This window comes from Monomorium pharaonis, chromosome 6 (assembly GCF_013373865.1).
Source record: "Monomorium pharaonis isolate MP-MQ-018 chromosome 6, ASM1337386v2, whole genome shotgun sequence".
Lineage (NCBI taxonomy): Eukaryota > Metazoa > Arthropoda > Insecta > Hymenoptera > Formicidae > Monomorium > Monomorium pharaonis.
The window spans coordinates 4,458,594-4,485,107 of NC_050472.1; the positions used below are offsets into that span (position 1 = coordinate 4,458,594).

Sequence of the window (26,514 nt, forward strand, 5' to 3'; positions counted from 1 at the left end):
CGAATGTGCACGCCTCGTGATGCGTTTGTGGCTGTGCACGGCGTGTTTGTCCGATCGTTGGGCCGCGCCAGTGACCGGAGCGGGCTCGCGCGTGATGTCACCGTTCTGCTTTTTCGACGCCACACCGCGTGACACCGCGTGATCTCGACGCAAGAAAATTATCATCCCTCCCTCCCCCTCCCCACCGTGTCGTTCTCCCTGCACCACGATGCGCGAAACGTGAAAGAGTCGCGGCAATCCCCTCGTTTTACGAGCGAGCCTCCTTTGTTTGCGTAAGATAACCATGGCGCTATCGCGTTTATGGTACGTAACGCCAAAGAGCGAGATAAAGTTGATTTCGCAGAAATCACGCTACCGCGAAGATTCGCGCCGTGGAATGCGAAATCGCGATTGCAGGTGTAAAGTTCCCGGGGCGCGTCCGCTCCGCGCAAACGGAGACGATTAGATTCCATCCCCCTGCGCCCCCTCCGCGAGACGTATATACTTTCTTTATCACCGCGCGGGTAACGCAATTAAGCGGTCGCTTTGCGGCTGTTTGAGATCGGATTATTTGCCTAGCCGCTCGAGAGAGGGTGCGTCTAAGGATGTATCTTGCTGTTGCCTCCATTTGCACACCTGCGTAATGCACACATCATGGGCGCCGCGACACGCACCCGTGATTCCCTTCCTGGGCCCTGACAACGGTTTCGCACGTTTTACGAGTCACGCGGATAAGATACGATCGGCCAAGAAAGGTTCGTAAGGGCCGGAAGGAGCCCTTCCTGCCGATGGCGAAATCGCGCGTCGCGGTAACCGGTTTGTAACAAAGGAGATAACAACGCAACTCTTTTGTAAAAGTAAAAAGGAACCTCCCCCTCCCCACCGAGGCGCTCTCTTTTTCTTTTCTTTTTCGCACTTTTCACCTTGAAACCCGAAACCCATCGCGAAACGATCGTTTTCTCTTCCTCCGCGATTCTCTATCGAGCACGTCGGGGGACACGCAAATTACGTTTCTCTCCTCGGCTCCTTTGTCGCTCGAGCGAAAGAGGCCGCGCGGAATTTTTGCAGGTCGACGGTAATTAGCGAGCGCGAGACCGATTAATTAGCCGGGTAAATTGGAGCCGCGCGGCAGTAACGAAACAAAAATCCCGTTGCTCGCGTGAGAATTAATCGCGCGACTTCTTTGCGCGTCTCTTAATCCGAAACGTTGCTGTCCGCCGCAAACATGCATTTGCACCCGGCCGTTAATAAAAGGTAAATTGCACGCGCGCGATTCTCTCGCCTCGTTGGCAATTTCAAGGCAACCGTTAACCTTCGCGCGATTCCTTTGATCAATTTTTCTTCCCTTATTTTTTTTCTTCAATATCCGTCTCGATGGGTTTAGCTATACGTCGCCGCGATTATAAAAGAGAACAGCTCTTTTTATAGCCTCCTGCTCTTCCGTGTTCGCGCGTTATGCCATCCATCTTTGCAACGTTGTGTAATAATATGGTTAAATCGAGCTTGGCATTTAACTTTCCCTGTATTTTATTTTCTTAAAAAAAAATATAATAATAATAATAAAAGCACATACTGTGGATTCATGTAACACTAACCACGAAAAGTACGAATTGGAATTTATGAAAACATATTTTTATGAAATACTGTTATTCTTTCCATATTTTTAGTAAAGATAAATATATAAAATTATTTTATAGATAAAATTACCGTGATAAAGAGCAAAGACATGGAAAAATGGACTTATTATATATATTTCAAAGCAATATTGAATGTATCTATATTGTTGTACCAAGTTATAATCATCGAAAGTTAATAACTTGGAGATATAAATGTCTCATCGTCGTGTTACTGAAATAAAATCCAATAAAATAAAAGTGTTAAATAAACTACATACAGTATGACAAACTTGACGGGAAAGTAGCACAATTAGCTTCCTTTTGCTCGAGTCCTAATGGTGCCGCTATTTTTACATAGCTCCGGAGAAGAACGGCCGCTACGCGGCATTTCGAGGAAACTTCTAAACGATATCCGTTTAGCTCGCGCTTCCCGGAGATATATACGATGTTTATGGCGCGAGAGGTTTGTAAGAAAGGAAGAGATTAATCTGTCAGGCGCGGACCGAGGTGTTATTTCATTTATACCGGCTTCTTGCACGACGCTTCTAGGAAACGGCCAAGAGGAATCTAATGGAACGTGATGATCACGTGTCGAAATATTGACATCGCATAACGAGCGATCGAGTGAAATACATTAGGTACGAGACGAAGGAGTGGATTTAACACAGATTCGCAAATCGCGGTACGTCATAACGGCGTTGAATGTCTGCACATCATTTGATGCGTATTTTTAGTATTCCTGAAAAAAAAATTTAAGGCTAAAAGGACTCTCCCGAAGGGTAATTTTTATTAAAAAGTGTCGGACTTAGCGTCGCCGCGATTGCTCCTCGTTTATCTCATAATGGAGATTATAATTTTATGCCGCGTCCGCGTCCTCCAAGTCAGCGCGTAATACTCTCAACGCGTGACGCTTCGCAAATTTAATCGCTATTACCTGACGGACCCTAGAAATTCCGCGTGTCATCATCGGCGTCGCCGTTGAAAATACCGCCGCGGCGGTTCCATTCACGTCGGGGCCCGTTGACGCTTCGCCGTTCCCGTCGGATTTCGCGGATACTCGCATGGGGAGGTGGCCGAGTGCGGGGGTGTCGCGGAGAAGCGCATGTTATACACGCGCAGCATCGTGCGGAGGAGTTACACTTTCCGCGGTCGCGCCGCGAGGCACCGTTATTCGATATTGCGGAGATGGCAAGACGGCCGCGCTTAACCCGGCGCGGCGCGTTGTTCGCCGGATAGCTATTTACATAACTCAGTCCATGCATTAGTGCACTCGCGGGAATGCAGCATCCACAGCGGCCGGAGTCGAGGGCGCGCGGGCTCGCCTCTTCCTCCCCCCCGTCCCCGCGTCCTCTCCTCTACCATCTCCTCCCTTTGCCCGCGCAAACCGCTCTTCCGTTCGCCGTAGCCGCGTACGATCGCATGCCGCTATAATAATAAAGGTGATTCGCGTAAAATTCATACGTACGACGAGCGGCTCGCAATTACCGCGGATGCGTCTAGGAATCTCGTGTGATCCTGAAAACTCGGGAAAATCATTTATCGCATCTCTAGGGTGGAAAAAAAATATTCGTTTTCAATTATTTTTACGTTATTTTGTTCGGGATCGCGTGAGATCGATCGCGCCATTTAAGATTAGCGTCATGGAGATTCGTTTAATGACTCGCCAAACCCCGACGTATTTCCTTCATAAATATATAGGAAGCCATGGAGTACCTTATTAACCTGTAAAATCATTAAACTATAATTGAGATTCCACGCCAGGGGTGAATTAGAGCAGCGGTATTAATAGACAAGCGATCGATATCACGTATCTAATACATAGACAGCTCTCCTGGCTATATGTCTGATAAGTAGCTATACGAGAATTAATATTTTTTTTTAATCGAGAGTAAAAGATGTAGAGTTCAGTTTTTCCTATAGAAAATCTCCAGACGCATTGCCGCGGTGCGAAACTAGGAAAATTACCCGGCCCTAATTAAGGCTGTTATATGTTTTTCCGATATTAGTCTATTTAATGGGTGTATGCTACATGTGTTACGATGTGTGTACGCGATAAACGTACGACGGTTGATGAGAAGTTCAAACAGATTTATCAGCGTGTAAAATGTATTTACAAGTGAGAACATTCTTTACAGACCGTTTCGTTTTCTTCATTGTTCAGTACATTCGTCGATCTAGATAAGTGTCGAGAGACCGAGATTAGTCGGAACGAGGACACTTAATGAATATTCATTTTCTATATCCCTGAAAGAAATTACATCCGTGTACATTTATCGAGGCAAAATAGGATTTAATGAGAAATGCTCGTTTTCGTCGAATATCTATCGAAGATAGAAATCAAGCCAACGAGAAATCGTGTCTCTTCGGCTCGTGCTCTTGTTACTGTGAATATTTGGGTTTAAATATGTAAATTAAATTCCCCGAATAATCCCACATGCATATATTATATTATATTAATCCTTTCTATCGGTTTGCGCGTTCTAGGCATTTTTGACGCCATCCAGGTATATTACGTGAACATAATGGATACCGGTCCATTCTCAGAATGCACGAGAGATTTGTTACACGGACAAAGCGATTTGAAGTTACGTCACTTTCGTCCAGATTGTACATTACGCGGTCATAAAGTGCAGTTCAATGATCCGCGCAATCTAGTCCGTGGATCGTAGCGAGCGTTTCTCTAAGTTCTCTCTCTCTTCGTTCATTTGAAAAATGAGCTGCCGTTAACTCGATGAATAGTCGAGTCGATACCCTGGCTAATCCTGGCTGTTTCCACTCAAGTTAACACGAATCGCTGCTTTTTAATTGATGGACTCCGCACGGGAGTAATTCTTATTTCTAATTAATTTTAAAACTGAGTCTGTAACATGCATCTTATAGAATTAAAAACACACGCATACCACATTCACGCTATAATTTTAATTGTACATTCACGCATACACACACACACACACACACACACAAAATTAAAGTTATAGCTATAATACATTAGTCAATTTATTAACTACGTCGCTGCTTAGGAAGGCCCTTATTTGACGATTACTTACACCACAGTGTCATTACTCCTCTCTGCACCGTCGGGCCGCGTTCCACTCGGGTGCCCTCAGCCTCTTCCGGTTGCCTCCATCCACGAAATACGCACCTTCCCGAGCACGTACAACATGCATTAACCGCGTACATTCCTGCGTGCGCGTTCACATTCCGGCAGCCCCATCTCTTTGTCTCTTTTGTTGGTAACGTTTACGAGCATCGCTCGGCGTATACGGGAACATCGCGTCAATTTATCGTGGTAGTGTAACGTTAATTTATAGTACATATAAAAGCACTCGCAGAGAAAAACAGAAACGTGAATGAGGAAGAAAATCTGAGCTTTGCTCGTTTCTTTAGAAGTTACAAGATCGGAATTCTATATTTATACAGTTAAGCTCAACAAAATATGTGTATATTTTGTATTTATATTTTTGCTCTATCATTGCATTTTCCCTATTTTTGCAGTTTCTATTATTTTAACAGTTTTAATAATTTTCTAATATTAATCTATGTATAACAGAGTCAAATAAATTAATATATTATAATAGATACAGGGAAACATTTAAAACAAAAACTTCATCTATATCTTGCATTTGTGTCAAAAAGTCAACAACCACCTCTTTCTCGATTATAGGGTGAGGTATAGCGTGTGTCTGCCTAAGGGCTGGCTCATTTCACTTTTCAATCTCGGGGATTGAAACGCGGCTCTCCTCAGCTCGTACTACTTTCTTTGTTTTCGTAATAACGAGCGGCCATAGCCGGTGCGATAATGAGGGGAAGAATCTTTAAATGCCAACCACACCACGACTGGCGTCAAGGAAGTCATGATATATAACGTTACGTTGACATTCAATTTGCATCACCATAATTATGCCCCATGACACTTCTGCAATGACTCTCTGCCATGCTTTCTGATTTTTTTTTTATCTCCACCGTGCCCTCTGAACCCTGAAGAAAATAATTAAAAAACCGAAAAACAGTTGAGGACAATCATATTATATAAACGCATTCAGAAATAATGCTGATTTAATTGATTCTCTCTTGTTGCACTTTTATTTTTCGTACTCTTTTCCATCCCAAAATCTGTCTATTATTCGAGAACGAGAAAATGCAATATGCAGTCACCCATAAAAAATTCATACAACTCTTTGCTTAAGAGACTGCCGACTCATCGTTCGTATCAGAATATAGAACGGAGCGTGTTAAAATTATCGTCGCTCTATGGCGAATAAAGAGGCGACTGCCGCAAATCGGTCGGACGAGATCCTACGATTGAATCGAATCGTTCTCCACGTTCGCCAAATAAGTCAGCTCTCTCCCGGCGCGGTTCAGGCACCCTGGACAAGAAACGAAGGTAAAAACGGCATGAGTCACCAGATTCCTCAATTTTTACGAGCGCCCGCGGATTCTCCATGGCCATCAAGATCAATTGCCATAACCGATGGCCAGTGTGCCTAATTGCCGCGTGACCTCGCGCGTTCAGATAAACATATACGTGCATACGTGCGTAACTTCTTTTTCCCCCCCGATGCAGCGGAGAGCTGCGAAAGCTGGCAACCGTGAACTCATCATAACTAATATTCTGAGACTAATGAGCGCCACCGCGGAGGAAGTTTTTCGTGCGGACGGGGGCGAAGGCGGGAGGGGAGACCACCGTGTTGTTGAACTCTAACAGTCGTCGAAATAGACCCGAGCCGTGAAATTACCTACCTAGGTAGTTAATCCAGGCATCCTGGATGGATTATAAATCATCAGGGGCCCACACAAAACTCTCGCGTTCTCGCGAATAAATCAAAATCACGTCGTGCGTCCTGTCTCTCGGAGTTTTGCTTCCTCCTCCCCACCCCTCGTCCATTTGTTTTATTTCCTATTGCTTCTTTAAGCTTATAGGACTTTGCTGCGACGAAAAGAGGGGTATCGCGAGGACTAATGATAAGAGAGTGATCCGGAAAGAGAAAGACTCTTCAGGGACATCGCACGAGAGTTTTCCCAGCGAGCGTTTTCGAATGTGTCCGAGTGAAAGCCGACGTGTGCGAGCGGCAATGCAGCGGCCAGTCGCGCGCGAGCTCGCCTATAATTCTGCGTATGGTACGAGCGTAACAGCGCGTTTTGTAATAAGCCGGCTCGTAGGAGCCGCGTTCTCATCGCCGTTGTCGCCGTGCATATAATAATTCGTACGCGTCCTCTCGGGGGACGATCATTATTCCAGAGTGTTGGGCAAGTAGGCGACCTCTCCTGTCCGCCTGACGCTTATCTCATAATCGGGTCGATAACGAGTAAACTGCTAATCAAACGCTTCCGGCATTCGTTGCGATTTCCGCTGGAAACCCCCGTCTGCAACGAGTCTCTTGCATGACGCGGATTTCGCAGAAGAAAAAGAGAGAGAGGGAGAGAGAGAGAGAGAGAGAACTCTCGAGATACGAATAACTGGATGTGAATGACCGTCGCGTATTACATTTAGCTACACTTGCTAATCGTCCTGAAAGATTTTTGCTTATGTACGAATATGCAGAATATATTTTAATATATAATATTGGAATTATTCTAATTTTATATATTATTATATTATATGTACATAATAAAATAATATTCTAAGCATTTTATGCTTAGCGCGACTTAAGAGGAAGCCAGCCGTAAAGAATATTGCGTTCCGAAATATTTATTAAAAACGGAAACTCTGTAATAGAGGGGATACTTTTCCATTCAATTACAGTGCTATTAGCATTGATGGGCCCATAAAGACGTCTTGAAACTGGCAATTCATCGCCGAGTCCCACTGCAACAATGGCAATAATCTTTCACTTTCATGCGCGGCCGCGGCAATTAAATCCATGTGGCGGAGAGACATATATCCGATACAATAAAATTATAACTCAGCCCGCGTACCGGGAATTAATTTTAAGGATTGCAGTAATTATACGGTACCAAGTGCACACGATGCGAATGCCGCGTCGCGGAGCCGGTAAGAGTAGTGATGGCTTTTAATCGGCGTCGTCGTTCGCTGAATTGTACGCTGATTTTTCCGTCATAAACATTCCGCGATTCCGCTTTGCCCGGCGAGCAATATACAACACACAAAGAGAAGAGACACGCATTGGAAAAAAAGATTGCAAAAGAGCAATCTATTTCCGTCTCTAGCACGGCCTTGAGCGTCTTCAACGTCTTTTCCCTCCCCTGCGTTCTCCATCGTCGAAAGTCCCGCCGCGACGAGATCCGATCCCCTTTTTATTCCTTTTACTATCCTTATACCCGAGCGTATTTGGCATACCGTCGGAATAACTCGCCTCCGTGCCTCTTCATCGCGCGTTCCGTCTGCTCCATCGATTTTCTGTGGATTTCAGGGCGCTTTATGAGCGTCCTGAAGAAGAAAAAAAAAAAAAATCGTATCCGCGATATCGCCGGGGAATTCTTCCACGCTGGCTCGTATTTTGGAACACGCACGGTGATACATGAGCTTTCGTTATTTCCTCTCGTACACGTGGATCCCACGACCAGAAATAGAGTTGTCCTTGGAAAAAAAGGTTGACTGCTTTCGAATCATCGTGTTTGAGGATCTAGGCGATTTTCCGAAATGATTTCTTGAAAAACATTAATAAAATCTCATTTCAATTTTAAACGATTTTAATTTTTTTTTAAAGAATTATAATTTCAAAATTACACAGATTTGAGATATATAGCAGATGTAATATTTATATTTATATTATGATACAACGCATTTAAATTATATCTTTTGTATCTATTCGTATCTATTTCATATTTACACTGAGAAAAAAAAGTTGTTGATTTGACTAAATTTTTCAACTTGATTAAATTTCTTCCATTCAACTATTTGTGTATTTCAGTCAAATATACAAATACTTAAGTTCAAGTATTCTATGTAATTCAGTTAATTGCATAAATACTTGAACTGAAGGAATTTAATCCTGTTGAAAAATTTAGTCAAATTAACAACATCTTTTTCACAATGTAGATATATATGGCAAATATATTATAAATCGTGACACGAGAGGAGTTTTTCTTCCATTTCTTTATGCTCTTGCGAAATTATTCTAAATTATAATTCTAAATGTTGAAAAGCCGTCATCTTCTCTCCGTTTTTGTCGACTGCAACCTGGTTTAACTATAAAGTACGCCGCGCCGTGTGTCGGTGAGAATGAAGGTTGCATTCGGTCGAGCATCCCAATTGCATATCGGCGCGAACGCCGGACGGGATGTCGTTAATCTAATAATTAATTGTTTTCATTAATTTATCGAACGCACGCCACCCTCTGAACCACGAGACGGCGGTTAGGTATTGACACAGTTCGTAATCGCAATTATCATCGCGTGCCGCGTATCCCTTAATTAAGTGCACGCCGTGCGTCAATTAAGGTCTGTTTAATGTACGCCCTCTTCCTCAGCGATTCAATATGCGAGCCTGCTCTTTCTCCGTCTTTTTTTTGCCGTCTGATTTTCTATTTAACCTGAGTCATCGTTAAATATAATCCGGCGTGTCCCGTAACGCGCGAACCATCGAATTGCGTAATCGATAATTAAACGAGTAACAAGGGTGAAGTGATCGAGTGGACCGCGTGACCTTTTTATACGCTACGCTGACGTGTACAATAGCACGTTAACCTGCCAAAAAATTAATACATAAAAGGAAATATAATTTCGACGTGAAAAAATATTGTATACTTCATACGTCCAATATTTATTTCCAATTAAAGCGGAACACCGAATTGCATCGGGCGAGCTTGTCTGAGTCTAAGCTTCAGCGAATCGATCGTTTTTCCCGGTCGAGCATTTTATTTTTAAATGTAATCTCCGTATGAAGCAATAAATGGAAAAATAAATGTCCGTTTATTTGCAATATAATACGGCCGGCGAGTAAGTTACGAGCGAGTCGCCTCGTGAAAGTAAGAGCGCATGCAAATATGCGGCCGCAGAAGGTCTTGGTACGGGGACGTTTTTGTTGGGAATCGGATCAAGGAGAGTGCCTCCGATCATTTTGGATCTCATCACCGATGTCGTCGGTGCGCCGCGAACGATTTCTCGGTGCAGTCCTGCCTTCTCGTAAACTGCTTGACGCTTTCGTGGACACCGAATTTAACGATTATGGATACGCGTGCACGTACACACGCGCGCACACGCACGCGTACACGTGAGCAATTACCTTCCGACCTTTGCGCGCTTTCTGCTCTCACGAACTGAACGATGCACGAAGAAAGCAGTGGTAAGGGAGCCACACATCTGCGTGCCGCTTGAATTTATCGAGAAAAAAAAAAGCTTCATTCGAAGACAACGTGCGGTCGAAAACAAATTTTTCCTCGGTCTTGTGTGTACAAGAACAGATCCTTGGAATATACACGATACCATTTGATACGTACACACGATCGTCGCCTTATTATGCATGCGAAAGGATTGCGAGTGCAGGCAATGTCCCGGTGTGTAATGTCACACGTGCAGGGTCACGGTCCAACGGTTGTGATACCGAATATATCGGAGCTAAGAATCCGATCTCGTGACTCCGGCGACTCCGAGCTGAATCTCTCGACGATGCGAGACGTTATGCGATAGCCGCGAGTATACTCTTTTGACGGAGCGTTTGCGCAGTAATCCGTCGTGCCGCAGACGCGAACAAAACGCACTTGTGCACGCGTACGGTACGTAACGCGTATACGTGTGTGAACGGAATATATCTGCGCAAAATGTGAGATTGAGGCGCGCCGTTCTCCTCGCTCTGTGGTACGATTTCGTAAACCCCTCTCTGGGTTCTTAATGTGGAAATAAATGTCCAAACAGTGTATACCTCATTCTACTTCAGTTCCGTTCTACGTGATCGGCGTCACGGTCGTAAAGTACGCGTCCAAGTGGGATTTAACTGGGGTAAGAAGAAAAAAACCACCGTTTTTTTCGTTTGGAAAGACGAAATTAGAAGAGATATTTCGAAACGATTGCGCGAGAGATTCACCGCCGGCGCGCGTCAACAAATCCTTTTCTTTATTCGATGTTATACATAGAACTGTGTTTCGGAGAGTGGCGGAGAAACATTACTGACTCAGAGTTAATAAAATCAAATAATTAACTGCAACGTAAGCTTTATGGAAACGCCACGTAGAAAAGTTTGTTTAGCGATGAAAATCTTCACGGTGGTGCGTCCACGTCCAGAGAAGATTACGTCATGACGAATTATACGTGAGATTTTATCCCGTCAGAGGGGCAACGACAAAGGAAGTCGTTGAACACATCTAGATGGATGACACAAGCGTGAGTTCTTCGAACTTCCTGACCCAGATAGATACGGGTTAGGTTCTAAATGTAGTCTGGGACACTTTTCGGTAGGCCGGAGAATTTAATGCGGGCACCACTGTGCTCGTTCGGATAGCCGGAAGTTTTCTCAAGCAGCTCCATCATATGATTAAATAAATTAATTTAATCGATGGGTCAATTTCAATTAATTTTAATTTACTACATTCAAAGTTGGATCATCAATTAATGTCTAACCCAGGGATCTCGAAAGTATGGATCGTGACTGGTAGTTCGTGAGACGATTTTTGGGCGGATAGTAAAAAATCCTTTAGCTACGGTAGGAATCAAAACGAAATTTCAAAAGCAATTATTATTAAATTATTAACTCTTTGTGCACGCGAAAATAATTTGCTTCGACGCGGTGATCAAAGATATCGTCAATAATAATAGAAAATAAGCACATCTTTATACCTTATATATATTTTGAGAGAAATAAATTTATGAAATTATATTTAATAAAAAAGTAAAGTGTAGGAGCAAAGTGATAAATATAATATAATAAGTAATCAATTTCTCCTTTTCTCCTTTACTTTCTCATAATTATCCTGAATGGATTACGAATATTTGATGTTCTAAAAAATAGATCGCGATCCACATAAACTTTGGGAAACTCCGATTCATTTAATTTTAAGTGTAATAAATTCTAATTGCTATAACTGTCTATATTCATAACATACTCATTCAATATTTACGGTGTTTTCTTAAAACAAAAACTGGAAATGTTAAAGAAATGCTAAATAATAAAAAATAATACCGCAGGTCTGAACATGTCAAGCGTCTCGAATTTCGCGTAGAGAGTCTTGGTGTGTCGACTAGAGAGAGACAAATTTTTTTTCGGCAGGTATTTTCAGTAAACCTGCAAGAGAAGCGTCGCGCGACCGCGCAAAGTCGCCGTAAGGAATAATTCGAGCGGTGTAGCGCGCCTAGGTGAGTTCCGGTAGCGAAACGCACGCTTTGAGAGATCCGGCCCGAAAGAAAGAAGACCGTGCCGAGCGCAGCACAACGCTGCAATTGTGTAGAGCGCGCGGTCTCTCTAATCGCACGCTCTGATTAGCGTGTGTACATCCGCGCGATGATCCCGCGGCGACGCGACGCGACGCGACGATCGGGATGAGTCAGCTGGACAGCAGAGCCCGCCGCGCCACTCAGGTGGAAGATTAATCGATCGTTCCGGTGACGCGAGCGTCAAGGATTCGCGACTCGCGATACGGCACGGCAATTTTCTTTCTTCTTTTTTTTTCCACAAAATCACCGAAAGGAACGACACTCGTCGCGTTGTTGCTCCGTTGTTGTTCGACGGCGCATCGCTCGTTGCGCAAGAGTATTCCGCGAATCGCGTAGATTACGGTTCAAACTGCCGAACAGAAGTTTATAATCCGCCTCCTCGCCGCGGAGCACGGATAACGACGGCGATTTGTCCCTCTTGTTTCACGCTCCAGATACCAGAAACGGCGCTTATTTGCATTTGTCTTTTAATTCGCCGTAAGAACCGGGAGAACCGCGCTCGTCTCGTCTCCCGCGCGGCTTCCCTTGTGTCCGAATCCTGCGGGAGAGCCGCGTGTCGCGTTTTTATTTCCCCGTCTCCATCCTGTCTCCTTTGCGGCAGATGCCATCCGCGAGGCGTGACGCGCGCGCGTCTCCGCTCCTCTCCCTCACTTCTCCTCCGTCTTCCCTCGCTTAATGCCATCGGCACTTTTTGGTGCTCTCCTCCTCGCGATGCTCCTGTCGTGCGTAGAAGCCGTCGTCGCCACCGGCGGACTCATGAATGGCGAATGGTATGAGCGCTATTTGTAAAAGCTGGCGGCTTATTTTCGGATTCACGTTATGACACGCGCGTGTGCGCCCCGAATGCACGCGAGCGTGCGCGCCATAATGCGCTTGTCGTCCGCGCGTTCGCAACTCGTTGTATATCTCGCGTCGAAAATATGTAAAAAAAAAATATATATATATATGTTCGAGCTGTTAAATAACGAGCAAGAAAAGTGTTAATTGCGTTGCGAAAGGATTCGAATTCCCTCTCCTCTCCGCCTTGGTGGAAATAATAATTAATTCTGGGTCCGGTAAAAATATAAGCAGGCAGGCATTTCCAATATGACGCAGAGGATAAATTCCTCCTATAATTGATTCTAATTCACCTATTTTTTTACAAAGTCGCTACACCGTGCAGAAGTGAAAATTGCATTTAGAAAATATGCGGCACTAATCGCACCGTCACGCTTCATATGCAGCTGCCACTCCGTCGGGGGAGGGGGGGGGGAGAGAGAGAGAGAGAGAGAAGGGATAATAACCCCGGCGAAGGCGACGCCGTTAGTCGCTTCGGAGGAGATTCACGGAGGAGAATCACGCCGTTGAGTCACTAAACGGCGATTTGTATGCAGCGCGTAGCGCCGGCGCTACAACGCATTGTGCGCGAAGATGTGATCCCCGCGTTAAGGGTCTCGGGATTTTCGGCGCGTTCCCGCGTTACCTACACCGACGACACGGCGCGGGTACCGTATATCGAATCGTAATTACCGTATACAAGGACCTCGAGGTCCCATGTAACCGGTGCCCGCGGTAACTGTACAGATTGCGGTGTTTAATACGCGGTTTCTCCAAAGTAAAATGAAAAGTTGGTGAATCAGCCGGAGGATTCTCTATCTCTCTCTCTATCTCTCTTTCTCTTGCGGTCTCTCTCTCTCGCGACGAGAAGAGTCTTGATGATGGGCGACGGAGGGCGAAAACGCCGGCAAAACTGTCGGCGGCAAAATGGCGCCCAGACTCGATCTATTTTTGGTGCATTCCAGCTGAACGGATGGAGAAGCCTAACTCTCTCACAGACGATGTTTCGCTGAGAGGAATCGCCGCCTCTCATCTTGTTGGAATGCCAACATTCTCCCTCCGCCACGTCCTCCCGCTTTTTTCACACTCCCCTTCGTCCATTTCCTCTCGCGTTCCATTTTCGCGGCGCGCTCTATCGTCGTTCCCGTCACACCGCGATTCTAATGCGCTCGTCGTCGATAGTGACGATAAAAACACAGATCATAGATTCATAATGCAATTCCCTGATTCATCTATTAAAATATAAACGGACAAAGAAACACTGTCTTACACAGTGTGCGCATCGTGGTGTCGTTTCAATTTTGCTTCGTTGAATAAGCGCGATGAATTATGTCGTCAAAATTTTTCGACGCCTATAAAGAGACAAAGGCGCGAGAGGCAACGTTGTATTTAATGTATCGAACACCTGTTATCAGCAGGCACTTTCAAGCCGTACCTGCTCAAACACTTTTTCGTTGTTTCGATAAAAGAAACAACAGCCTCCGATGGAGTAACAGGATCGCCAGTTCTCAAGCAGGCACTTGCGTATCGTTTAGATGATCAAAGACATTAGTCGATAAAGAATTACATTATCCACCTAGTTACTTGAGCGGAAACCATTATAAAGTGAAATAGATGGTTTAATTATATACCGCTTCGCCACTTGACAATAACCCCTTTCCAGGGGATAATGAGAGACCCAGAGGCGAGTCGTAATTATACGTGGCGGATGTCGATCTTCAGGTGAAAATAATCATTAATGTAGACAATGGAAAAGCGATTTGTGTCGTAGCAGGGAGCTCTCACGGCGAAAGCCGAACGTGCGAGGGAAAAAAAAGAAGCGGGGAATATATGTTCGCCCGAAGTGTCTGCGACAAGTAGAATCCACTTTTCACAATTTCATTTAATTTTGCAATTTACTTTCTCGTCGTATTCCTAATAAATATTACCTTCAATTTTCTCGAAACATCAGCAAGGACAATATCTATGGAATTCTCGGCGCTCTAAAGGCCATCGTCTTAATTCGTCAGAACTACAAGAATTTATCGGCGCATAAGAATTATCGTATATCGATAATTTTATTGACTCGGCGCACACCGGATTATTTACCTGATCGAGCGTTCCAAGATTCACTCGCGTTACTCATCGATTCTCATACCGATTCGCGCTCCGTGTCACGCTAAACATAATGATAATTGTTATCATTCAAACATGCTATGAACGTCGCGTATTTATGGCATTTCTCAGCCGCGCGGAACATTTCTGTTCACACCCACAGCCGCGCGTAATCCCATCAGCTTTGAATCGCGCGATTGTCTCCGAGCGATCTTTATATCGCTCGCACACGATCTGTGATTATTCGTAAATTCTCATTCATACTTTCCTACCTCGGGGGGAGGTCATCGCGGGGTTAACGACTGCCGGCTTGTCATTGCGAGCTCGTTCTCAACGTTGGCTAGAAACCGTTTCGTACGGTACCGGAGCTTTTTCTCATTAGTCTCGTCTCGTTCTCTCCCGTTTCTTTACTTCCCATTCGGGGAGAGGAGGAGGCAGCGCACGTCAATTCGCGTAGATACAGTTTTGCAGTTTCGCTACCTTCGAAATTGGTTGTCCACGAAAAAAAAAAAAAAAACCCCCCGCTTTAATGAAAATTACTACTGGCCAAGTAAACGTTTTCTTTCTTCCGCAACCGCATCGAACTGAATCATTGCGCTCTTTAGATTACGATCGAAATAAAAATATAATTATTTTCCTGAAACTCATCGAACTTTTTAAACACTAGTTCATATTCTTGTTCACATATAAAACGGCGATTGAATCTATTCCGATTGTTTTTTTTTTTTCTGTGCACTTCCACTCGATCGTAAGTCACGCAACGTTAATGTTTAATTAAGCTACCAATAAAACTCTGCCGGCCGAATAATAAATAACGCGGGTTTGATTTAATCCCGCCTTCAGTAAGAATCAACAACGTTATTAAATGCAAGAGTAATGCTCTCTCGCGAGTGTAGATACACGTGAGATTCTCTTCCCGGCGGCGGCGGCGGCGGCGGCGGAGAGCGTATATGAACGCGGCGTTTATAAGCCTCCCCGTCGAAGGGGGCACCGCAAAATGAATGAATTAAGCGGATCGAAATAGATCGTTAAGGGCAAATCGTCGGATGCCGGGGCGTGCGGCTGTAGTCTTAACACACGTATCCACCGTATTGCATTGCGCTGCCGGGGAACAGGTCGTAACCAGGAATATTTACTATCGCGTGAACGAGTCCGCGCGCGCACGAGTTAATCTCGAAGGATGCTGCGTGCAGGTTCATTTCTCTCTCTCTCTCTTTTCTTTATCCTTTTCTCGCTCTCCCCGGGACTCTCGGGAGATGAGCAGCAGCTGGAGCGGAGCTCTCTCACAAGTCGACACGGAGAATCAAGCTTCTTTCGAGGCGATCTCCTCAGCTTTCGCGGGAGGGGGGAGAGGATTTACGAGGTGCCCGGTGCAATTTCACTCTGATTCCAATAACGGCCGCACGAAATGAAGAATTAATCCGCGAAAAGGCGCACTGCGCGCCCGCGGGACCTTCCCCTTCATCCGTGATCCGATAACGTGTAACGAATACGTCCATCGGTTGCGGAACTTCATCAACTTCTTCCCACGCGCATCGGCAAATGCCAGGCATTCAAGGATACAGGCAGAACGTAAGGGAAAAAAAGAAAAAGACTCGTCGAGGCGTACGCGGGGACCTCGAACAGTTTTACAGGATTTTTCCTTCTATATATCTATATGCATATAGGTATATAATATAAAAAAAAGTTAATGCCGCGAGAAATATGGTATATCCGCGCTTCCCCGCGTGCACGCCGTTATAAATTACAGATTAATCTCCGTGCAATCAGAAACGAATATCAGAAACGCCAACGCGCGAGCGATAAATACGCCGCGTCGTTTTCCGCGTGTGCATATACATAACATATCGTATATGCATACGTATATCCTCTCCCGTGTGAAAATCTCCCACGTGAGGTGAAACCTGACGTTGGAGCAGCGCGCGCTCGCGTTACTTGCAAACTCGCGTTTCTCACGCGTCCCGGTCAAGCCGGATTAGGTTTTCGAAACCAGCGGCGAGGGGGGAAAACCCCGGCGATTTCGATTTGCACGATGGAAGACGAGCGCCCGGGTCTTGTCTCTCGCGCGCGTGGGTCGCGTTGCGAAGAGACGACGTCGTGCTTCGCCGAGGAACGAGTGAAAGGAGCGATGCAACTCGAGCGAGCGTCGCCTCACGCGCATCGGACCCCGATTCGAAAAATCCGCGCGGCCTTAATTAAAATCTAATTATTGATTCTGACAAATGGGGTCGAAGAAGGCAGGACGTGTGGAATGAAGAGATATCAATTGAGTACTTTTTTTTTCCTTTCAAGCGTGGAAAAGCCAACGTAGATTCCTTCCCACAAAAGAATCGATTGAAAATTAATTTTCCGAGGGGAAAGAATTTTGTCCCCCTCCTCTCTCGCGATAAAATATATTCTTCTAAAGATCCTCGATTACAGTTTTTCTTTGGCGTATGAACGTGATTTTCGAGTCGTATTTGTTTAACGAAGGCGATGTTAAATACGTTTTTTTCGTCAAACGATCGACGATAGGGAGATATAAAGGGGAACGGATGTGCGGGACGGATAAAATCTTGAATACCGTGGCTTTCAATCGGGCACGACAAACTGCTGACATTGACGTTGAACCCGGGTTTAGAAAACGGTGCGAATATCGGAACAATGGCGGGCCCGATGTCGCCTCTAATGATAGTGGCGTTTCGATTTCTATTCTCGTCCTTTGTAACCGCGAACAGATCGGCTCCGCCGCCGGCGGCGGTGCATATGCACGGCGAGAAAGACCTCTTCCTAGCATTTCCATACAATAGCGGGGAAAAAGACGGTATGTATTACGAGATATCCGGCGATGGCCTCTGGATGATAACCGGGCTCAGGATGAAGGATGTCGAAAGAGACGCCGCGCCGGTACGTCCACGCGTCGAGAATCGCGTCTGGATCGGGCGCTTTTCGCGGCGCGCGATACGTCACGACTGTGTCACGGCTCCTTTACACGAAGGGGGGAGAGGGGGGCGGGGAGGCGGGAATGTTGCAACCAAGGCACGCATTGTGGCACAAGTGTAACGGACACGGACTCTGCGCAAAAAGTCGTTCGTCGAGGAGTGATTCGATTTGTGAAAATCGGCGCGCGGAGGCGCGGCGGCCAAAGTCCCGCGCGATTTCGTAACGCGCGCGAGATTAGACTGAACTTTTTTTTTTTTCTTTCATTTCCATCGGAATTTCCTTTATTTTCCCGCGAGTCGCGGGAGTATGCGCGCGAGGGTATATTTACGAAAAGTTGAAATTTTCATCGAAGGCACAGTGTGGCGACGGCGGCGGCAGCGGCTGCCGAGCGGATGGGGTTACGCATGGTCGCTCAGCCTGAACAGTCCACCGGCTGAATACTATCGTGACGTCACTCACGCTACGGTCACTGCCTGAATTATTCAGTATTCCTTCGTTTCTAGTCGCTCAACGATGCCGCGTGCAATCTCGTACGAAAGTTTGTTTTTACGCACGCGGCGCGTATATAGCAGGTATAGCGCGCGCGCGCGCCGCGGCTCCTCTCTATATCGTTTTCCATCTTCCATCGCGACAGGAAGTTTGACGATGAAAGCGAGAGCCGCATCGAGATCCGCTCGTCGCGGTTGCTTCTCGCGGTAAAATTTTGCAGATTGAAGATGCCGGAGCTTCTCATTAGATACTTAATTGCAAGATTACGCTGTACATTATCATTTTACGTCTACGTGGATTATTTACGTATTGTTTACGTTACGTTTATACGCGATCTTCTTCAGCAATCCAAGCTAGGATAATCCGTGCAAAGTAAATTATTATGAATTTGATTAATACTGATAAAATAAAAAGATATTAATATAAAAAAATCGTACTAATTACACGCGTAAAACACAGTTATGTATAGTTCAATTTTCACTAAAGAGGAGTTCCTCATTAAATACTTGATTACAGGATTGTACTGCATATTTCAGGATTACGTTTCTAGGGATTATTTATACACTGAGAAAAAAATGTTGTTAATTTGACTAAATTTTTCAACTTGATTAAATTCCTTCAGTTCAAGTATTTGTGCATTTAACTTAAATACATAAAATACTTGAACTTCAATTTAACTATTTATATATTTGACTGAAATACATAAATAGTTGAATTGAAGAAATTTAATCGAGTTGAAAAATTTAGTCAAATTAACAACTTTTTTCTCTCAGTCTACGAATCTTTTTCGCGTAGACAATTCAGATATAATGTAAATTTTTCAATTGGATAACAGAAGAAAAAAATCAAGTTGTAAGATCGCTAATACATCCGACGGACCCCGCTAATTGGTATCGTGACAATGTTGCAGAGCGTCTCGGAGAGGTATTCTACTTTGGAACGCAATCAGAGGTTGATCCTTGTAACGAGCTATCCTCTCGAAGGACGCCCGTTAATAACTACAACGATCCTATTCCGCGCTTGTACGGCGATGGCTATCGAAATTAGATAGAAAATTGCCTTGGTCTTATTCGACTTTGGCCAAAGGTTTCATTAAATTCTTCGGGAGATGCGAAATCGATAGATCCGCCGCTGGATGCCATATCGGGACGGTATATCGGTACATTGCGAGCGGCCGGCACGGTATCGCGCGATCGATTAAGCGCGAAGGGAAAACAGGAACGCGCACCGCGCGCGAATAAAACGATACAGGATCTGGGAATTAATAGCGCGACTCTTTCTCGCGGCGTCGCGCGCGTTGCGCGCGAGACGAGGTGTAATTTCGTTTCGAGCCGTTTAGAACCGTCCCGCTCCCGCGCGGAAAGTACGGAAAGTGAAGCGTATACCTCATTAAAATCCGTGCCGATTCTCCCCGGCTTCCCTCGTGACCTTTTCTCGCCGTGGCTCTGATTTATGGACCATCTCCCCGCCCGTTCGCCGTCGCACCGCGCGCGCTCCCGCTGGAAAGAGCCGACAACGTTATTCGCAACGTGTTGGTTACTCGGTTACAATATCCCACGTCAAGATGGAGAAATAGTTGGTCGAGATAGCATAATAATTAATGCGGCGTAGATAATGAATCGCCAGAGACGGTTAATGATCGTCGCGCGGTTTTTTCTCTTTCGCCATCGTTATTTTCCCTCGCCGGGATGGATCCGCTTAGTAATTTGAGAGGAAAACAGTCAGAAAAGTGTAGCGTACCGCATAAAACCGCTAATAGGCAAGAGGAGTAGAAAATCTCACGACCTTATTGAATATATTGATAAAAACAGGAAAGTGCCCGCGTGTGTATGCTGTTCGGTAGAGAAGGAGGTTTGTAGGCCTGCGCTGTTGATTACGATTGCATTTAATTAATTAACCGATGCGCGCGGATTACCTCAAAGACCTCATTACATAGCTCGTTTGACGGAGAGTATTTTTTTTCTTTTTAAACGTCGCTATTATATCGTCGGACGTGTTATTAATCGACATAAGTGCTCCTCGCGTAATTAGCGAAATAGCGTAAAATTCGTAATAATACGCTCGCAGGCGGCACCGTCCCGTGATTAATTGCGGGAAGCTATCGACGTTCGCGATTCTCTACGTCTCCCGTATCTCTCTCGTCGATCGTCGATCTACCTCTCGGTCTTCCTCTCGCGACACACGTGGACCGTTAATCCGCGCGCACCCTCGTTAGAATCGTGATCTCGTGAAGAAGTACCGACCATTAGGCCCGCAACTCGTCCGTGTCTCCCGTCTCTTTCCCTCCTCTCTTATCTTCTCTTCCCGCAAATAGTCGCGTTTTGCCGCCGGTCCCCTCCCGTTTCTCCACCTGTACTCTCCAAGCAGATCGTTACTAGGGTAGAAACATGAGTTTTTGCCAGTAAAACGAGGTGGAATGCGCGGCGAGGCACCGTCAATAGATCCATAAAATCCGCTCGCGCGCTGCGCGAGTTCGAATCTAGTTACGACTGCACGCGGCGCAGAGATGAAAAAGAAGACGTCGGAAGGAGAGATACTGCCGGAAGAAAGTCCGCGCGGACAACCATGGCGAATTCGCGGCTCTGAATGCAGGCGAGACGCGCGTGTATCTTTATTCTATGCAGAATAACACACACGTCAGGAGAAATCTCACGAGAAAAATGTTCTCCGCTCGAGGAAAAATGTCCTGCAAATTTCCCGCTAGCTGAAAAGTCCCCGCTTATCTTTTAATTAATGGTGTAAAACCCCCACGCGGGTTTTCTCTCCTCAAAACTAGCAACGTGATCGTCGGCAACGTTTGCATCAATCGTAATCTAAAATCTAATGTATCCGAGAGAGCATCACGATCCCCGCGGATGTCTGAGTAACGTAGTCTTGTTTTCTCGTTCCAGCAATGCCAGTCGTTGAAGAAGGAAAACCGGAGGTTGCAGAGCGCCTTTCTGCAAAACGTCTTCCTTCAAGCGCGAGTCGACACGCTCCAATGGCAGGTCAAACAGGTTCGTAATCGCACGCGATAGCTGAGGATTCTTCGGGAGAAGAGCCGACCGATAACGTGGCCAACCGGTTTACCTCGCTCCGGTTACTTGATATCGCGTCACGTAACAACCGGTCGGCATACGATCGCTTACTTTTCCTCCTTTGATGATCCATGAGATTTTCGTCGATTCGATTTATTTCCAGCCGCCCCTATTAATCATTCTATGAATGAATTTATCAAGCGTGCGCTATACGACTTATCTTCCAGTACCGCCGAACATTAAACTTGTTTTAATAACTTTATAATTTCTATAATTCGTATTGACAATCCGTTTCTTTTTGATTGAGAAATAAAAGTATTATTTTTATATAATGATACAAAGTTGTAATTTGTGCGACATTTTGGCACTCGCATTTTACAGTTTCTCGCTAGAATTCTTCATGGAGTGAAGGAATCAAAAGGTTTAATATTCTTTGAAAGAAAAAAGTTAAAATATTATCATGCGCGCGCGCGCGCGCGCGTGAGATTCTAAAAATAATTTAATTATTAATTGACATTTAACTATTACCTCATAAAGATGAAAGATACGTTGATGTATATTACTGTTTAAATTTTTTCCTTGTGGATATCTATTTGCAAATTAGATTACTTTTTTATTACTACACTGAGGAAAAAAAGTTGTTGCCTTGGCTAAATTTTTCAACTTGATTAAAGAACTTTAATTCAACTATTTATTTCAGACAAATGTATAAATAATTAAATTGAAGCTCAAATATTTTATGTATTTAAATTAAATGCATAAATACTCGAACTGGAGAAATTTAATCAAGTTGAAAAATTTAGTCAAATTAACATGTTTTCTTCAGTATAGTACATATTATTAGTATTTTTATTTTTTTTCAAAAAAAAAAGGATAATAAATTTACGCAATAAAGCTGCAAGAATGGAGAATTAACGCTTGGTTTGTTCGCAGGTCGAATCAAACAGACAAATGTATCGTTCTACGATGGAACAGGTCGCTCATTTCTTAGGCCGGGCGCATAGGAGCCTGGAGATCCTGCACGCCAAGGAAAATCCCAAGGATAAGAGACGTGTGCCACGTAGCCGCAGCGTTCACACGGTGGTGCACGCGGACCCGTCGCCGAGCCGCAGTACAACGACGCCGTCGCCCTCGTCGTCGACGTCGTCGCCGTTTACTCGCGCCAAATCGGTCACGCAGATCGGATCGCCCGGCGCTACCTGCCTCCGCGAGTTCACCTGGTCGGTTCTGCGAAGAAACGACCCGGTGCACTGCACGTCGCCGCGCGTCAAGCCGTTGTCGGATCTCAACAAGACGAACGAGGTTTTCGACAACGTCGTTTATCGCGAGCCCAAGCAGACGGAATTGAACCCGGACGAGATACCGCCGGAAAAGCTGTCCCAGGAGGCGTTTAGGTGCGCGCGAAAGATTTCACGGAAACCTTTGTTGTCCGCAAATCGAATTATCAACCTGCTACTACGAATATTGATCAACTTCGTTTCAACTAAAGTAAGGATAATCGTTGTTACAGGTTACTGAGAACGGTCGAGTCTTTACTATCGATGCGAGAACCCGACTTAGCAAGAATGACCCCAGTCGAGGAAGGAGCCTCCCCTTCCCCTACGGTGGACCATCATCGTCACAATGACACGTCTTTCTCCATATCGGGTGGCAACTTCGCCAACTCGACGACCTTGCAAGACGCTGCCGCCTATTCCGGTTGCCCCGGCGGCGGTCGTGGAAACGAATCGACCGGCGGTCAGCAGGGCGACAGCAGATCGCCGAGTCTCGTCAAAACGTCCGTCGCCGAGTTCACGCGTAATCTACAGAGCTTCGCGCCGAGCGTGAGAAGATCGCCCGACACCGCCTCCTGGAACTCCGGTAGCAGTAAAACGACCGAGGAGGAGGACATCGTCGCGTCCAACGGCACACCGATCTCGACGCTCAGCAGGGCTGCCGCGAAGCGGCTGGAGAAGAAGGAGTCCACGGGGCCGGCCGGCAAATCTAAAGTGAAGCCGGCGAGCAGTCCGGTGAGCAGCGCCGAGGGCGAAAGTGGATTCTTCTCGATAAGCTCCTTCCAGGAGGTGGGCTTGCCCGCTTCGGTAGTCCCGCTGTCGTCGTCGTCGTCGATCACGCCGGTTAAGGGTTGTCACACCGAGGTAGGCCTGCCGGAGGTGCCCCTGGACAAGACCAGACACCGGCGGTGGTCCTCCACGCCGGCGGAGTTCCAGGCGCTCTTCAAACAGCACCGGGCGAGCTTCGGCGGCACGCCGCAAACCGCCACCGAGTCCGTCAGCGTCTGTTGGGTTTGAGTGCCGCGGGAGAGCCACGTCGATTACGATCCCACCGCAAGCGATCGTCATGGTTTCAGGTCGGATCTCGCGGATTACCTCGGAATTGCGAGCGCAATTTTCAGGAACAATATTTAAACAAAAATCAATAGGGAATATCCAAGTAATTTTGTAAATAATTTTTTACGCAGTCGCTTCTTCTTGTGTTACGTTGATGCAGTTTGATTGAATAGAATTATACTGATGAAGTACGACAGAAACTGATGGGGCGATTGATAAATAATTTGCGATTCGATCGTTCCGATACAATGATGAGTCGAATGTGTATGAAAGTTGTTTCGTCGGTAGTAATGCGAAATGACACCGATGCATGCAGTTTATTAAACTTTCTTATAAGAAAATTATCTATCGGAATGTGCTAACAAGTAATAAGGAAGCGCATAAAAAATAAAGAATTTATATACGTGCGTAACTGTCGAGTTTCGTAGATGCGGCCATTTTGTAAGTATAGAAAAGAAGAATAGTGTAATCTCGACATTTTGCAATCAGCCATATCTCTTGTAGTTTCACCACTGATACGAATTTCGTGCATATCATACAACTTATACTTGTCCCTGCACATGCGTGCGTCGCATTTAACAATAACTTTGTTAGCCAACAGTTTACGCAAGTTTCAGAGAAGCCCGACGCGTTACATACATTTTACGATTTACAATCGTTACCATTTTGCCGTCATTGATTAATTAGTTATTATTTAATAACTTATTTTTTAATTGAGGTAACTCGATTCAGTTTAAATACAACTAAAACAAGTTTAATAATTTATACTAATTATATCGCAATATAATTCAAATTAGCGTAATTAAATTTATTAGCATGACAGTTCCGGAAGGATTCAGAAGAACATAACATAAATTTTATCATTTTAATCGATTAATTGGAATCTGCTCCAAATGCTTTTGCCAAACGTATATTTTGTATTATGTTCTATCTGTTATTCTTGTATATGTTAATGGCGGTGCGAAATATTTACAATCTAATATTTCCACTAATTCGTATCTAATTAGAACTAATTATTCGCATGATAATTATCTAATGAAATACCTTTACATTATTTATGGCGCTTAATTTTTAAAATTTCTCGCAGACAAAGTTACAATTTTCACAAACTAGTTCATTAATTCATTATGCGACTGTAATTCACGAGGTCAACAGATCTTTTAATGTAATGAAAACTGCGTGATCTGAGACTATCATAGTTCTAGACTTTACAATATTGCGTTCTCTACATATTCTTCATTGTGCGTAATTTGTCATTTTCATTCGTAATTATACAATACAATTGAATATCATGCCAAACCGTCTTATTTCATTTTCTACCTTAGCCTTGCATTTTCCCACAATTTACATTCATTATTATACTTTATTGTATAGCTATGTATTATATGAAAAGTGTACATTTAAGATTTTTGCACGTGGAACGAACTTTACGAAAGTTGGAGAATTTATTTTTAAAATTGACACATAAAAAATATAAAACTAGGGATAATTTTTAAAAACTTTGCTTTTAATTTATCGAAAGGTATCGATTAAATTAGACTATCTAAACTTCAGCTTTTCTAATCTAATTTATTCGACATTGTTGCAATTTCTAATGAACAAGTGAAAAACTTCGCAGGCAGTCAAAAGTAAAAATGTGATATGACATCCACAATAACGTTATTTCGAATAGTATATGCACATAAACTATAGTAAATATCGATTATCTTTGAAAATACTTACGAGAACACATTATTTAGCAATTATTGTAGAAATTATAGTCATTGGCCTTTATTTTCCGTCTATGGCCATCATACCCTAATTTACCCTACAAAAGATTAGTGAATTGAAAATAATCCAAATAATCAGTAAAACAGGACAACTTTAGCATCCCCATAAAGAAGCACACACGCGCACACACACTTAGCCTTTTTCAACTTAAAAAAAAAATAATTTTTATAATTGTACGTGATTCTCTCGTGTTGGAAAGTATCTTCAATAAATCTTGAACAAACAGCAAATTATTATTTAAAAACTTTTATTAATTTATACTTTTTTAACAAATTTTATAGAGTTTTGCGCGATAAAGAAGATGCTATAGCCATCTGGTAGGCGAACAGAAAACTGCTGACAGCAGTCAGATATACACGGATGTATCTGACCGTATTTATCATTCGATAGGCGCTCCAATTATCTTATCCACAAATCTATATATTTAACGAGTTAATGTACATACGTCAAGTATCTTTTATTTATATGCAATAATAACTTTTATGTTAAAATAGGTTATGCTTATGCTAGTGATACACCGAAGAATGTAAGCAGTTATAGTAAGTAAATCGATCAATCAAAGTAAGGTAGTAACGTAAAGGATTGGAAAATGAAACATGTTGATTTCCTTATTACTTATCATCTTAATTACTGCTTTATTACTGTGCTATTAGCTTTAAAAACTTTTTCTTCCAAAAGACCAGGGAAACAGAATCCATGGATCGATATCTATGCGTACATAAATAATTATCGTGATTGAAAGAATTAGACTTGATTGCTTCATCCAAATAATGATTTGAGTCATCAACTAGATAATTAATATATAATTCAATTTAATATTTTAGAATCCCCTAATGCGAATGGAGTTAATATGACATAATTCAAGTCGAAGGGGAATAATCATCCTTTAAATAAATGGTAGCATTAGAAGGAATAAGAAATTATTTTGTCCAAACTCAATCGCCTAATTTCTCATGGCAAAGACATAACGATTTACTCGTAATGTATCAATATCATGAACGCACGATGATAGGACGGGTTAAATAAAAGTATGTCTCGAGATTTCGCGCGATATTTTGGAATTGTTTGCGAAGGAAGTCTGGGACCGGATGACCCCGGCATCCGCAAACGCGCACTCGCGAAGACCCTCCTTATCAGAGCCCACTGTAAAAAGTT

At 44.2% G+C, this 26,514-nt stretch overlaps 1 protein-coding gene across 1 annotated transcript in view; it reads left to right on the plus strand.

Moving 5' to 3' along the window:
- LOC105841083 overlaps nt 1-24,888 on the plus strand; it is a 28,739-nt gene extending 3,851 nt beyond the window's left edge. Inside the window, exons 3-5 of the mRNA XM_012688200.3 lie at nt 21,134-21,238; nt 22,193-22,653; nt 22,770-24,888. Coding sequence (XP_012543654.1) covers nt 21,134-21,238; nt 22,193-22,653; nt 22,770-23,550 — 1,347 coding nt within the window. The 3' untranslated portion in view covers nt 23,551-24,888. The remainder of the gene's footprint in view (nt 1-21,133; nt 21,239-22,192; nt 22,654-22,769) is intronic.
- The last annotated feature ends 1,626 nt before the right edge of the window (nt 24,889-26,514 follow it).